General features: G+C 37.2%; 1 protein-coding gene across 1 annotated transcript in view; it reads right to left on the reverse strand.

Moving 5' to 3' along the window:
• PRKCE (protein kinase C epsilon) overlaps positions 1-17,099 on the reverse strand; it is a 286,377-nt gene that overhangs the window by 27,519 nt on the left and 241,759 nt on the right. Inside the window, exon 12 of the mRNA XM_008496530.2 lies at positions 875-1,013. Coding sequence (XP_008494752.1) covers positions 875-1,013 — 139 coding nt within the window. The remainder of the gene's footprint in view (positions 1-874; positions 1,014-17,099) is intronic.

A 17,099-nucleotide genomic window follows, 5' to 3' on the forward strand; every position in this document is an offset into this window, starting at 1 on the left:
ACAAATAATAAAGTACAACTTTTCCCTGCTGCAAATCTATGGTTCATGAAGGACAAACCTATGAAACTTTTACATTAAATCAGCACATTGAATCTTCAGTGGAAAGATTCACATGTTATTAGCCAAACTAAGCAGACAACATCTGACTAGTTGAATAACTGTACAATGTTGACTTTTTTTAGGCACTGGAAATATATCTCATAATATTAAAATTTAGGATATGTAAATCAAGCATGATTTTCAGTAATTCCTTTTAACCAATGAATGTCTTGAAACTACTTTGGATGTTGCCAATTAATATGCAGCATCCATATGAAAAGTTCCTATTTTACTCTGAAAGCCTGTACTTTTCTGTTCTTCCATCTGATGAGAAGTACCACAAAAACATTATCTTTCACACACAGATAGCTTAAAGAAAGGAAAATCATTATATACTCACAAAAAACATAGGCAAAATTATACCAAACATACAGTCTCTTCCACATGAACCTCCCCCTCTAAGACTCATGAAACACTGAAAACATTTTGTAACTACTAAAGAACAGTGCAGGCAGTACTTAGGAACATCTAGAACCTTAAAGGTTAGAAAGTGCCTTCACAATGATGCTCTCACAGAAGTGAGAGTAGGGAGAAGAATATGATTAATTTCAGGGAACAAATAACAAAAAAACCCATGCTTTGCCACTCCTATCAGCATAGAATACTGCTTGTGAGGAGTAACCAGTTTCTACAAGATTACACAGGAAAACTGTGCCACATTACAGTCTTCACCTTCTACTATTTTCAGCTACATGGAAAAAGTGCCCAAAATTACATATGTAACAGTGTGATGAATGATTATATCTGTATTTTAGTGCAATTAAAAAAAAAATACCTCTGGAGCTATATAGTCAGGCGTGCCACAAAAGGTTGTGGTGGTCACTCCATTCAGAATCCCTTCTTTGCACATCCCAAAGTCAGCCAGTTTACAGTGGCCTTCTGCATCCAGAAGAATATTGTCCAGTTTCAGGTCCCTGAAACAAAAAGGCACAAAATGACATCAACATTCCCATAGTATTCTAGAGAGAGGGTGATCAGGCATTGGAATGGGCTGCCCAGGGAAGTTGTGGATTTTCTGTCCCTGGAGGTTTTTAAAATGAGATTGATGTGGCACTCAGTGCCATGGTCAGGTGTTGGATTTGATGATCTCAGAGGTCCTTTCCAACCCAGCTGATTCTGTGATTCTATGATTCTAGCCCCCAGATTTGATAATGTACTCTTGAATTTCATAATGAAATACAGAATATGACAAATAAATGATCCATTGAGAAATCACCCTTCACATGTACATGACAAGTTGATAGCAGTCACTAAATGGACTTGGTTAAAGGCAGTAAGGTAGAAGGCAATGATAAATCTTTACTCTTTCTTCAGTTGCATGAAGACACAGCTGTATTCAAGACAGAATTATAAATGTATGGAAAAGGTCTATCTTGTTAGCTACAACTATAATATTCTGTCAATGAGAAAAAGGTCAACAGTGTCTAGTGAAGCCATTCTCCATTTTTGCATTAGCACAAAGTAAGGAGTACCAGTTTACCCACACTCTTATCATATGGGCTCAATAATAAATACTTTCAAACTTGTATTACTTTCAATTGGATTCTTAATTCACACCAGTAATTCAAAGTTCAGATTGCCATAAGAGGAATAAAAATTTATGCTCTCATCTTCCAGAGCATTATTTCCTGCAGTTTAAACCTGCTCAAAAATAATCTCACAGGAATATTTTGCATTTATTGCTAAACAACACAGCATTTGTCTCTTGATCCCTTGTCTTTGTGTCAAAACCACAAAATTGTTCAGTTATTAAATTGAGCAAGGTCAAAAATAGGTTGAGAAAGGAATATCCACCTTTCCTGTATTGCCCTCTGCACACTTTCTAAATATACCATTGATGGCTATCACATGTTCCCACACAATGGATGCTAGGGACCATTTAACTTACCTGCCCCTTGTCTTAGACTAAACTATAAAATGATCTGGAAGGTCAATGCATAAAAGAACTCTCATTTGTATGAAGAAAGTCACACAATTAAAAACATTTTCTCATGTATAAATAATAAAACACACATAAAAGACAAAAGAGCACCTTTAATATTGCATAAACAGTTTTATTTTTATACTCCTTTCCTGGCTTTAGGTACCTCTGCTGTGTAGTAAAAACAGAGAGTAAATAAATGAAAGCATTGGAAATACAAGAACATACAGAGGTGAAAAACAAAAGAAAAGCACATGTCCCTAGGTGACTCTTTGTGGACTGTGGACACTTCCTGATTAGAGCTTCTTTCTTACAGGAATCTGAGAAATTTCCATAGTTGACAAAAAAAAAAAAAAAAAAAAAGTTTGTAGGCAAACCAGACAGAAGAATAAAATTCCATGCCAGCTTCTGTAAACAAATTTCACCCCCAAAACCTATGAAAACATACAGGTTTTGGGTTGGTTTTTTTTTTGTAGAAATCCTTTATGCTAACAAAACGAGTGAGGGATGAAAAGTCTACACCTTATTTTGAGGATTTTTTTTTCAGAGAAATGTTTCCCTGTGAGCTGCAGACCCCAGCACAGTAATATGGTGGAAGTATTCACACAAATTAACTGATTACATGGAGTAGACTACATATTTTATTATTTCTTAAAGTCATCCTCTTTATGAGCTTCTAAACAACCCAAGATGTAGCTGGCTACAACATAATCCCCTATATCTAACCATTTAATTCCTCAAATAACCCCTTCTTCCCATCTCTAGAAAGGGGTTTGCAAGAACTGTCCAACATTACATAAGGGCAAACAGACATAAACAGCTCTGTGCCTCACAAAGAAGTCAAATAACCAAAATAAAGCCCCACACTTCAAAAATAATGTGTCTTTCTAATATGGCTTTTCGAGTGAATTAGAAGTGCTACAATGACAATACAAAAAAGACAAAAAAAGCCTTAATCTGCATTAAGATTATGTAGAATGTGGCCAAGAAGAGCAATAGGATGGGAGAAGGAATAAGCCCTGTGGCTTTTAACCTTGCAAACACAGTGTTATCTTGGTTCTTCCTAAGCTAAGGAAGAATAGAAACTGGATTTCAAAAAGTCAAGATGTTCAGATAAAGAAAGCAAAGTATAATTATATTTGAAGAAATCTTGGTACCACTTCCAGCCACCATCTCAACAGACAGTTAGGAAGAAGGTCATAATACAGATAATTATGATAGGGACTGATGAAAATTGGATTCACCTTAATTTGAAGTGGTAAGAGGTCATCATAAGACTCTTAAATTTTATTTTAACTCTGATCCCAGAAGGACTTCCCTGGTGCAGTCTGGTGACATACCAGAGCTTTTAAGACCTAAAATTATTTCACCCATATGTTAGCCATAGAGTTGAATGGAGATATAGTTGGTAACCCAAGAAACTCCCAAGCTAAGAGAAATCTCAGACATACTAAAACACTAACTGTAAGCCACCATGTAACGGAGAAGGGCAGGATGCTCACCATTGCCTTAATTTCCTTAGAGGTTTGTATAAAGTACAGCAATAAAAAAAATAAACTGCTAGTGGAAAAAGAGAATGAACAAAACGAACAAAGAGAAAACAGGAAGAGCCCAAATATTAAAATCTAACTACCTGTACAACAGTGAAATTTTATGCCTATTTGTAAGAAGCTTGTTGATTTAACTTTCTTACCATTTACCAAACTATAATCCTACTTGGCAGAAGAAAAGCATTGGGTCATTTTTAAGCCTACTAAGAGAAAGCAGACAGAAATGAGGAAATAAATGAAAAAGTAACAGAAAAAAAAGAGTTGTCAAGGAAGCTTGTCTTTCCAGAGCAGCAGTTTCACTGAAAAAAACCTCAAAGCTTTAGTTTATGATCTGTATCTCTCCAAAACTGTTCTAAGAAATAGACAGTTCAAAAAAGTAAACAGTTATTATTATCCAGAATGTATTTTAATTGTCTGAACAGAATGACCCATTCTGATTCTTTCTTTTATTTGATTACTGGTATTAGCATCAGTTATCTGCCTCTAAATCAGTGCATACCAAATAATACAGTGTCAGATAGCTCAAAGACAAAAAGTCTAGTAAATTCTTCTTTTCCTCACTGTGCATTCTCTTTGTAGGAACTAAGCAAGTAATCTGTATCTGACAAAATTAGTTCCTACAACCTGAGTAATTACAAGCAACTGCAAACAACCTAACCAGTTAGGCCAGGAAAATGCCCGGATTGGATGAATGCCGTAATGCTACACTGAGCTATGTCTCTCCTTTGTTTGTTTGCCAAGATACTTTGTAAAGTCAGTTCAGGTGATTGAACAGTCAATTGCATAATTTTTTTTTTAATAGTTTTTTTCCTTTCTCAGAAAGCATTAAAAAGAAATTTAAGCTTTGGTTTCTATTTCTGGATACCTGCCAGCATTGCAGTCACCTCAGAAGCTGGAATGATTGGCAGAATCTCAAGAAAGAATTAGGATTATAACGTTAAGGTTTGTGCATGTTAGAACAGAAGAGCTGGTTGACAGCAGGTAACCTGCAAGAAAACTTCCATAATGCTCATGTCTTCATCCCCAAGTCAGTGCCATGAGACTCTGCCCTCTCTTGTCACAAATGCTCAGTGGATAAAGACTTCACAGAACTGGGTTCTTAAAGTCTGACACCCAACAGTAGCCTTAGAAAGATAAGAGCCTTGTGTGTGTCCCTATGTGTCACTCGTGTTATTAGATAATTTTCTTGTTGAAAGTAAGGCAATTAAACAGGCAAGATGGGTTTTGACCAATAAAATCAGAAACTCTGCCAAACATTACTAACAGTAACCTTTGAACATGGTAAACATTAGTGACTAAATAAATCCATATTTGAAGAACAAGCTCAAGTAGCTAAGAAACATGATCACATGCTTGTTTAAGCCATCACTTTTACAATGAAATATCTCCACAGCATCTGGCTCTTCTCTAACTGCTGAATGAGTAACAAAAAGAGAAAGCATACACCTTTTGGAATATAGATCAGAATGAAAGGTAATGATTCTCATTATACAAATAGGAATAATTAACATATAATAACAAACAAGAATATTTCTTTATAGAGAGGAAGTTCAGTGAAGGACTACTGTACCTTACTAAATTTCTATAGAACTTCAAAGAGGAAAGATTCAAAAGCAACACAAGCATAAACTACATAACTGAACAACCATCAAAGAAGCTGATTTTTTTTTTTTTTTTTTTTTTTTTTTTGTGACTTTCAACTGCAGTAAACCCTTTCAATAGCGAATTTGCCATTGTTCCTCTGCATGGGAAAATCACATGCTCTATGCAGGCTTTAAATAGACTGGAGAAACAACAGAAGGTAAAAGGAAAACTGCCCCCCAAAAAGCATGGACAACCATCAGAACCATTCTCTAGTTACCAGATACTCAAAGTCGTAAACTGAAGGCAATAGGCTCATTATATCAATCAATGATTTCAATCAGTAAGTTGAGTATGTTTTTTCTAACAAAATAAGACAAGACTTCTATTTTTCAAACTACTCAGTGGTACCCAAATTTCTTTTGAGATAAAGATGCTCAACAACAGGTTTCTGCTGTACCAAGCACAAGCTTACTCTTTGCAATAATTTTAATGTTGCATTTTCAACAAAAATTTCAGTCACAAGCAAAAAACATCACAGAAGTGGATCATTTGTACCACACTGCCTGAAACTGTATTTTCTGGAAGACTGATAAATTCACCAAATCTTTGTCTCAGTTCTTCAAACACATTGGTGTCATCAAACTACTGATAACTAATGCTGTAATTTCCAGTCTCAGTAAAATGGAGTAAAATGGAGCTGCCCAGAAACCAGAAAGAAATATCAACAATTGTAATGCTTTATGTTAGCTTCTTTAGTGATTACCTCTCACAAACTTAATCCATAACTTCCCAGAAAACGTAAGTTGGTAATACAACTTTTTACCATGTAGGAAATTGTATAGGAAAGAAGGTTCCCATATTTTCAGATGTTAGTCAGCATGCAAGCAATAGTAGGAGTGTCATGGTATGTCAGGTTCTATATGACTCCCCCCACCTGCAGAATAATAGGACACACTCTAGACTGCTGATGCTTGAGTGGATTTATGACAGTAGGGCAGTTCTTGTTAGTGGGACGGAGTATGGAGAAGCCTGAGTGAGTCTAGTGGTGAGTAAAAATAAATCCAGTAATTACTTAAGGCAGAGAAACTCTAAGGCTTTCCGATAAACACAGGCAAAACTTACAAGATCTTCAACAACAACAAAACCCAGCAGAACCATCTTTTTTCACTGCTATTGCAATTTGACTTCTTAGTCACTGTTACATTGCTTGATATTATCAAAGGTTAAAGACATTAACTATTGCAAAAACTATAATCAGAGATGTACACATCAGTGAGAAATGCAGACTTTTAATGTCACCATAGACTCACTCTTTGTCAGGGATGTTTACCTTTAAAAACACACACATTTACTTTCCTCTTATAATATGTCCATCACTCTCCCACTTGCGCCAATACCTTGTGGACTGAGGAAGTGGCAGAGATTGGAGAAGGGATGTAGCAAAAGGCAGTTTGCTACCTACTCAAAGACATCAGAGGGAGACAAAGACATGACTGCTATCTGTGGCTCAGTAAACCCTAGATGTTACAAGGCATAAGAATGGCTTGCACAGTGCCTACCATCATTGGCTCTAGCAATGTCTGCCATTGAGAAAATTTTGAGGTCAGCAATATCCCAAGATAGATGAGATAAACCAACTATTTACTGATGTCTTAATGACATATTGAACAAAGGTTTAATGTTCTTTCCAGTTGCTTTTTACATGCACATCACACTGCTTTATAAACCTCATCTGTTCATGACCTCTGCCTGGGAAGGAGCAATTTTCAACAAGCCTGAGGCAGGAATGGGATGCAGCACTACAACTGTGACTCCTGACTTAGCCTACTACCAATGTCCTGATTTACACAAGATTTGTTCTGGATCCTAGTGGCAATTCATCTTTGCCATGGCCCACAGGCCTGCATTTCTTTTACTAAGAATTGCAATGAATGGCGCTGGCTTCATATTAGATTAGGGCTATGGTACAGGACAAAAAATTTGGTTCAGTAACTTGCAGGTAAACTAGATAGCAAATGGTTTTCTCCTTTTGTAAGACAGGATTTTACAAACCATTTTTGTTTCATGCTGGGTGAAAACACAGACTGTCCAATGCTTTTTGTGGAAGTAGTGTACAGACAGGCAATGGGGTGGTGCTGAGGAAAGTGTCCTTACCCCAGAGACCAGCTCTGAACCAAGGCTGAGCTTCCTGGTTGTCCTATCCCCCTGTGCATGAGTTCCCTGATGTTAAGGTTACTAACACTTCTAGGGTTTTCTTCTTTTTTTCTCACCATCTCCACCTTAGTTAAAAACACAATTTTCTAACTTTCTTCTTGAACACTTTTCTTTTTTAATCCCATGTGTTAAGTCATCGCTAAATATGTAATGTGATAAACCCCATCCTTGCTGACACCCTGGTGATCCCATTGAAGACAATAAAGGTCCCCGGGCTTAGCCAAGGACTGACTCATACTCTGCTCTGTGAGGTTCAATGCTTCATGCTCTTATTTTTATATCTCAAATAACATAAAAATAAGATTACGTATTATAACAATAGATTAGGTGGAGCACACACTAAAAGTGCCTACTATGTATGTCTATAATCCTTTTAAGCAAAACAATACTAAATCATTATTTGATAAAACCACTTGATGAAAGACAGTGAAAGGATGGTGTGAAGCTAGAAAAGCTTGTCAGATCAAATTTCAAGAATTCAATTCTGAAAAAATTATACCACAAAAAGAAAGCAAATTTATCAGCAGACATACTAATTAAGTTTGGATCTATTCAAAAGTTTTTCTTTGCAAAACAAAAGAAATATTGTGGGTTTTCTTCTCGGTGATCTCAACAGGTAGGATGACAAAGTCACTGTCATTTGAGCAGCAATGGAACACAAATGATGCAAACACAAAGAAAAAAGTTCTCAGGTTTCAGGCACACTGTTACTGTGGCTAACCTAAAGGACTGAAATTCTTTTCATTTCCTTCCTATTTTTGAGTGAAGCTACCTTACACAGAATAGAAAAGCATACATCCAGCAAATGCACATCTATTCAGGTAGCATTTTGCATTTCTGTAGCAATTCTCATTTGGCTATCTTAGCAATGAAGCCTTGTAACACTTAATAATGCATGAGAATATATTATTGCCTTATAAAGATAATAGGAAAGACAGAATAAAATGTTATAACTAACCACAATTCCATCAATTTTAAAAATTTATCTTAAACAAAGAGGTAACTAGATTTCTGAAACATTTTTCTCTGGTTTTAGGGTAGTTTTCTTCCCTGCATTTAAAAGGATTCTGACCAAGATTTATCCTGCCAGACATCAGGGTTCAAGTCAGTACCATGGTTTGCCCCAGGCTCCCTCCATGGCCATCTCCACAGATATCTCTTGGCAGACGAGTCACAGAATGCATAGCTTCCTAGAGAAGCTTTCCAGAGAAGCCTGCTTTTCTCTATTTCTAGGACAAGCAGGATCCTGACTTGGATACTTCAGTTGCAATCCTGAAGTTAGGTGAGATGAATCCTGAGACTTTGTGCATATTCAGTATAAGCTGCTTTCTGTCTTACAGGGAGATATTTCATTCAAACAAGTTGTAAAACTTCCATTTTTATAGGATAAAGTAAAATAAAAGCATATTTTAAAAAAAGACCTGCATTCATTTGTCTTGTTATTCATGGTGGAATTGCCACACACAATTTGCTAGGCTTTGAAGTTATGCCCTGTAATTCTTAATTTTTCTCACTTATGTCACATGGAACTCTCCTGACAGCAAAAAATCCCAACATGCATATCCATCAAACAGGCAGACATTTAATTGCTCTACTTGGACACACCAACACACCCAACACACCAAATAAAGGGCTCTAAAGAATTATTATTTTACATTGTTTAACACACATAGAAAGAGCATTCTAAAAAAGAAAAAAGAAAAAAAAAAAAGGAAAACAACAGAAGAAAAGCTGCTACTGTAATCAGCCATGATTGAAGGCATTTCCTGTATTTTGCTATCAAACCAGCTGTTTTTTCCATTGCATACTAAATGAACTTTAGTAAGGTCAAGACACCAGAGAAAAACAGGATCAGAATATCTTTAATCAACTAAACTACTTTAGTCTCTCTCTTTCAGATGCTTAGTTTTGGATTTCATCCCACATCTCCATTTTTTTTTCCTTAAATCACAGATGCATAAACCAGGTAATTTTGGATTTTTGATTTAGATAGTTGTTTTCAATGGCATTTAACTTGTTAGCCTTACACTTCCTCCAGCCTAAAGGTCAATCAACCTCATGATGTACAACAATACCAATATTATTTTAGGATATAAGTCCAACAGGGAAGATGGGTTTTCATTCACAGTTACAATACTGTGCCAAAAACTTCCCTAAGTTGGCAGCCTAGCATTCTGCCTATTAAGATCAAGTCTAAGTTTTGAAATTACTATTAAACAAAAGTTAAAGCTACAACAGCATAAATCAATTTGATCCAATCTTCTATGTTGCCATCCTGCTGCCACACTAAATACACAGTTTTAAGGTATATAGCATTCCTGTTCTGGAAAAAAAGTCTTTCATTTTTCCATGAATGCCATATGACATTCCATGACATTCTTTTACACGTAACACAAGTGTCGACACCTCTCCTAGAAATTACCATTTCCAAGTGTGTTGTTGACTTGGCAAGGGGAAAATTATACCATGTTTTCCCAGCAGACACTAAGAAAACCTTGTGCTTTGGTCCAGATCTGTTACATAAAGGAGAAGCCCAGCATGCCTGAGCACTGTGATAAGACTGAAAGCTGACTCATCATGCAACCTTGTTATCTTTGTCCTGAACACAGATGCACACAGTAGAAGCTACTGAGTGCTAGCAGATGGCCTCCAAAGCTCACCTAAAGTCCTGTTCTCCCTTGCCTCACACCCCTTCTCTAGGCTCAAAACTTTAGCAAACATTCTCTTTTAAATTCAGCTGAGGTAGTTTATCAAAAGGAAACTAATGGCACATAAATCCCTGCTTTTCAGACAACGGACCAGAGCTTCAGCATACACAAAGATGAGAACACACAGTGAAGATGATGAGCTCTTAAAATACTAACTGCTTGTAAAAGGCAGCACAACCTTTTATGCCCTCAATAATGCTTCTTTTGAGCTTCTACCAAGAACAGACAGAACCACCATTAGATTCAGGGAAAAATAAAAAAACATGGCAATTCCATGAACCTACTTTATAACTTGAATTGGTGAATTGGTCTTTTTCTTTCCTTTCTTTGAGTAAATCTATACACTTCATAGACTATTAAAGAGATGGAAATCACAACATGGTGCATACAGTAAAATGGCCAAACCCAAGCGATTAGGAGCATATCCTGAGCAAGCCATTAACGTGCCAGCATGAGCTGACATTCCAGTGCCTTTTCTGAACTAGCCAAGGCCCTTTGCAGCTTTATGATGCCCAGAAAGTGGAGAAGAGAAGGGCTGCTGTGAGTTTTTACATACACTGTTTCTTTTTTTAAAAAGCAAATTTATCAGAATTCTCTTCCCTATGTTCCCAAGGGTATCTTTAGACAGGGAACAAACACGACTCCTAGCAGTAAGCAGACTCCTGTTAAAGCTCCATATCATGTTTCCATGGTGAAAAATGCTTTCTTAGTCAGAAAAAAAACTCTGCAATGAACTTTTGTACAGACACTGATTTTTTCCAACCTCACTTTGGTCTCAGTTCAACCTCTTGGGTCTTTTTATGGAAAGTCTTTCCACAGAGTGGTGCATGTAATATTACACAGAACGGACAAAACAAATTATATAGACTAAATGAAGTGATGTAGTTCAGCAGGAATGTTGCTTCCAACACAATGTTTGCTTATATGGAATCATCAGAAGAAAGACTTTAATAATTTCTGCTTCTATTCTGATTTCAGTAGCACAGTTCACATGCCTAAACATCTTTTTACACAGTCATGGAGTCTAAACTTGGGAAGGGCATGTAGGGTCTTAAAAACCTTTTCTAACATTGATGCATTATTCATCAAGAATCACACCACCAGCAGTCAACAGGAGTTTAACAGATTTCTGCAGAAATTCTTTTAAAAACAGTGAGTTCCATCTATTCTTTATATAACAGAATGCTTTTAGAAGACTAAAAGATAGATTTGTCTGTTTCATAATTATGTAGAGTTATCCATTTTCTATTATGTTCGATGGAAGATTACTGCAGTGGAGATTTTCCGGCAAAATCAAGAGAATTACTATTAGTCTACAAAGTATGAAGATTCCTAAAAAAAAGGGATTTGCTTGCACTTCTATGTTGGTCTATACATAAAAGAAACTCATAATGCTGCTTCCAGACAGAGGTCATAGAAGCCTGTGCTTTCTACTGATGGTTCCTACTCCAAATCTTGCACTGATATCTAAGTAAAAAGGATTATACATGTTAGTGCAGAGAAATATATTTTACAATATATTATTTTAAAATTAGGATTGTGAAGCAAAATCAAATAGTTTTCACCTCCAAACTTGGCCAGAAACCTGCACAAACATTCCTAGAGAAACTTCTTTTGTGCATGAATTTCCAGTTCTAGCACTGTTTCAGATGTATCTCCTGCAGCCTTTCCTGATCTCCAGACAACACGGGCTTGGCAATGCTACTTTGGGTGTAGTGCCAACATATAATATCATCAGTTAATATCTACTTATACAAAGCACCCCAATATTTTTAAATAATAAGAATGCTATGGAAAGATGATTCAAGGTTTACTCCCATGAAATAAAACATGGCATGGCTTAGGAAATTTACAGTGTATTCACTTTTGCCAGCACCAGGGCTGGCAGAGAGCACTTTACCAATTTGCCTTCCACTGTCAAGACACAGGGGATACAGAGAAGAGCCTGACAGTCCAGCCCAAATGGAAAAAGAGAGATGTTTTGAATATGAGATTTGGGAGCCCAAACCATGATTTTAATCTCTAACATTTGGTACCTACTGAGTAGCCACTACATGTGAATACTGACTTTGGTAGGATTATAATGTAAGTTATTGACCAAAATGGGCTGTTCTTGAAAAATTTTGTCAAAATCAGAAAAGAATATTTTGAGCATGAGGAATGATCTTTAACTTCTATGTGCCCAGACACTAAACTCTAATCAGACTCTATGCTCTGACAAGATCTGAAATTATCCCTTAAAACATCCAGATAGATACATGGGCAAAAACTAGCAAGAAACCTAGTTATACAGCTTGCAAAAAATATTTTACATGAAGTTTCATTAAAATATAACTTTCAATAAAGTCTTTTTGCATTCTTCTAATAGCCTTAGATGGAGTAAAATTTAATTTCATTATAAGATTTCTTTGCTTTCCTAATGTTAGAAAAAAAACTTTTACTGTAAAAGAGAACAATGTTTGTTAAAGAATCAATCCTTTACACACCAGATAGAAACCTCTATACACCCATGTCATTACATTTACATTTATATTACATTAGATAAATGTGCCACGTAATCACATTTATAACATATTTTATTATATATTCTCACATTCTGAAATCCAAATAAAAATGCATGAACTAATCTCTGATAAGGATTATCAAAACACTTTTAAACCAAAATGGGAGATAAGTTGCAGAAGTCATGCCATATCCCAGAGACATATATTAGATGTGTTAATCTCAATCTTACACAACCCTGAAACAAGTGTGGATATTAGTCTCCATAGTTAATTAGTACAATTGAGTTCAGACCTGAGTAGTACAGTAAATTAATTATTAAGGGGTAATATAACACAATTCTCAACCCAGACCCAGACTTCAAATGGAGACATGAAGTAATCCATTAGCAATGATACAGTTCAATGTTTTACTGCCCCCTCTGCTCCAAGCATCATCCCTTCCACTTTCTTTCATACCCTCATGCTACCATCACTATGATTAGGCAAATATAACTGTTTTTGAATGCTTTTTAAATGGCCCCAATAAAATAAGGTGTATAAAAAGTAAATCCCATTTTCTATGGAAGTATTTTTGGATTTTAGCCTAAACATTTTGGATTGGATTTATACAAGTCAATTATCTTGGCCTAAGAGTACTCATACCTAAGTCAGCAGAGAAAAGGCTGTAGATGTAAAACTTCTACCAGATTTTTCATAGAATTCCCTATGGCTTTATAAACTGTGGATCTCTAATGTCATTTAATGTTTTGTTGCTATTACCACACAGATAATTTGCAGGATGCTGTTTCAAAATTTGTTCTGACTTCTGCTCAAGGACAGAACAACTTCTTCCCAATCTGCAGATATTTTAAAAATCACAGCCAAATCCTTTTCCTCTTGGGCCATTCACAGAAAGCTAGAATTCTTGTCCTACTGCATTTGCAAATGTATCACTCACTATGACCTTGTGAAGCCTGACAAATTATCCCCTCCTTTTTCTTCTGTGAATTTTCAATATGTGAGAAGACAACATGCCTGAACCCCAGTGCTGTATAAAGGGTTTCTCCCACCTCCACTAAGGGCATTTCTTCCTCAGTGTCAGTGGAAACCAGCTCAAAGGGTTTTGGCAGAGGCAGCTTCAATCAGCTTGCAAAGGACTGCTTTCAGCCTCTTGCCAAGGGATTTACTGATGACCTGCTCCCTGCTTTCTTCATTCACAGTCTGAGGATCCCCTTATGTTGTCAGGTATTCAAAGACTTTATACAAATGAGAATCAGGACTTCTTTATAATAGTTATGGCCCCTTGGGACCTATTACAGGTTATCAGCAAATGAACTGGCACATATCTGGTATTCTTTTTTATGCTCTCAGTACACAGTACCATGAACACTTGCTGTCCTCTTATTGGTGGTTAAGTTTAGACAAATATGTACTCAGGCAGTTTCTTAAGTGCATATTATTTTTGTTCTACAAGTACTTCTTTAGAGCTGTTTCAGATTTATTGATGTTTGGAAGCTTTTAAATATCCATTACCCACTTAATTGACCATAGCAATTCCTTCTGACTCATTGTTTGTATTTGTTGTAATATATTTAGTAATTTTTCTAAATGTGTGTTAATAGACCATAGGATCTCCCTTGGAAACGATAATAAATATAATAAATACCTGGTGAAGTGCTACAATGTTTATTTATTTACTACTTAATTTTATCCTTAATATTCTTGTTTTCTATGCATGTTCCTCACTTCAGGTTATTCATCACCAAGCTTTCCTAGGCATTTTTTTTTAGGGCACTGATTCTGTATTATTCAGTTTCATACCAAGGTGCACCCATGCTAGCTGCTCTATTGGTTATCTACTGTCGAAACCACCCCATCCTCCCCTCCTCTTGAAGGGGCAATCACATGTCCTAAGAATGGAATACCTTGTGAAGAGTCCTTTTACTTATGCCACTGTCAAATCCACAATACAAAATGTACACAGCTGTACATGCTATTTGCATTTGGTATGCTTTGAAGAACAGTATTTTCCATGACATTCATATATCAGCAAAAGGAAATCAGTTTGGAGAAAACAAGTACATGTATGCAAGTATCGGCATTACTTCTGACCTCTCCTGTTTATTTTTTTCCTCTCTGCTGTTTTGCAAGACTGACTACAGGAAATAAATTCTAAAAGCAAGAGGCAAATGAATCACAGAATGGTAGGGGTTTGAGGGCAACTTTGGAGATTGCCTAGTCCAACCCCCCTGCTAGAGCAGGATGCCCTAGAGCAGATTCCAAAGGAACACATCCAGGTGGGTATCGAATGTCTCCAGGGATGGGGACTCCACAACCACCCTGGACAATTTTTTCCAATGCTGTTACCCTCAGAGTACAAAGTATTTTCTCATATTCAGGTTAAATCTCCTGTGTGCCAATTTGTGACCATTGCCCCTTGTCCTATCACTCGACACGACAGAGAAGAGTCTGGTTACATGCTCTTGACACCCACCCTTTAGATATCAATAAAAATTGATGAGGTCGACCTTCAACCTCCTTTTCTCCAAGCCAAACAGGCCAAGCTTTCTTAGCCTTTCTTTGTACAGTAGATGCTCCAGTCCCTTGATCATCCTAGTGGCCCTATGCTGGACTCTCTCCTGTAGTTCCTTGTCCTTCTTGAAATGGGGAGGGCAGAACTGCACACAGAACTCCAGATGAGGCCTCACTAGGGCAGAGGGGGAGGATAACCTCCCTTGACCCACTGGCCACACTCCTCCTAATGCACCCCAGGATGGCATTGGACCTCTTGGCTTCAAGGGCACATTGTTGGCTAATGGTGAGCCTGTTGTCCAAGATAACTCCCACGTCTCTTTCCTCAGAGCTGCTTTCCAGCAGGTCAATCCCTAACCTGTACTTGCCCTTATTAAACTTCATCAGGTTTCTTCCCACTCAGCTCTACAACCTGTCCAGGTCACACTGGATGGCAGCACAGCCTTCTGTCATGTCAGCCACCCCTCCCAGTTTTGCATCATCAGTGAACTTGCTAATGATACACTCTGTCCTCTGTATTTGCCCAGGTCATTGATTAATATGTTAAACAGGACTGGACCCATTCCTGACCCCCGAGGAACACCACCAGCTGGACTCAGCCCCACTGACCACAACTCTCTGGGCTATGTCCTTCAGCCAGTTCCCAACCCATCTCACTACACACAACTATCCAATCCACACTTGTCAAGTTTGGTTGTGAGGTACAGTATTGCCAATTAAAAAAAATCATTATACCCCAAACATAAGTGGTCTTGGGGGGTCAAAATTCAAATTGGTGGTGGCACGAGAGTTTCCATCAGTCACTATGTGTATCTACTGTGAAGACACCACATGAACTCCCATCTCAGTATAAGCTGACCTTGGCCTCACTGCCGTGCCTGCTTTGCTCTGCTCCACATCTTCCTGGTCTAAATGTACTCAACACTGCTGAGATGATGAAAGCAATGGATTCTGACACTGTCTGCTGCTCTGGGAAGCTGCTTGAAATGCTGGCAGCAAAGGAGAGGGGCCGGCATTACTTCTGGTATGAGACAGTGAGCTAAGTGACTTGTTACTGGCTTTGTTACACCTCACCTCTCTGCTCATTTTCAGCACAGTCATGGCCACCTGATCCATTTTGTTCCACTTTCTGATTCCCTTTGGTTAGATTGCACCTAGCCTGGCCAAGGCCTTCTGATTCTGATGTAATCCTACCACTTTTTCTTCTGGTAGCAGTAGAGACTTCGATGCACTCCCTAAAATGCTGGGTTTTGTCTTATTGGTTGTATTTTTTCTGTTCTAGTTCCTTAGGAAATTTTCATAAACTTCCTGGTGAATAATATTATTTCTCTTTTCTTACATTTGAGAACAAGTTCACCTAAACAGATATTTTTAAAGCTGTAAAACTTTTTAGTGATAACTCAGTTATGGTAGCTTTTAGAGTAGTTAAATTGTCATTTTCCACAAACTTTTGCAATGGTAAGGAAAACAACATGGATTTTAGTAATGGCGAATGTGATGATACTCATATTTTAAACACATTTCCAATCTTAGAAGTCAAACCAAGGTTCCAATTAATCCAGGAAGCTGCACACTTCATGCATATGACTAGTCTCACTGAATTAAAATCAGTCTGGGATACAGTGACCTGCATACCAACATGTTTGCTGGACCAGTGTCTAAGTGATAAGCTCGTACAACAAGAAAGTGGATAAAGTGGGAGGGTAAAGGGGGCAAAGAGAATAATGCAAACCTCACACCAAAAGTATCCAGGTTCTGACCAAAAGATGGAAAAAGCAAACGTCTTTAACAAAGTGTATCATCCAAATTTTGTTTTAAGGTTGTTTAGGGTTTTAAATATCATTACTTAAAAAACACTAGAATTCATTACATGTTTTCATCCAATGCTTTGCTCTACTCCCTCTTCAAGAGCACAACAAAATCTTTGTGAAATGCTTTTTTTTCTCAGAACCATGTCTTCTGTGCACTTCTCTGTATGAAGTATACTATGAAACTTTGGCAGATACAA

Source organism: Calypte anna, chromosome 3 (assembly GCF_003957555.1).
Source record: "Calypte anna isolate BGI_N300 chromosome 3, bCalAnn1_v1.p, whole genome shotgun sequence".
In the NCBI taxonomy this organism is placed as follows: domain Eukaryota; kingdom Metazoa; phylum Chordata; class Aves; order Apodiformes; family Trochilidae; genus Calypte; species Calypte anna.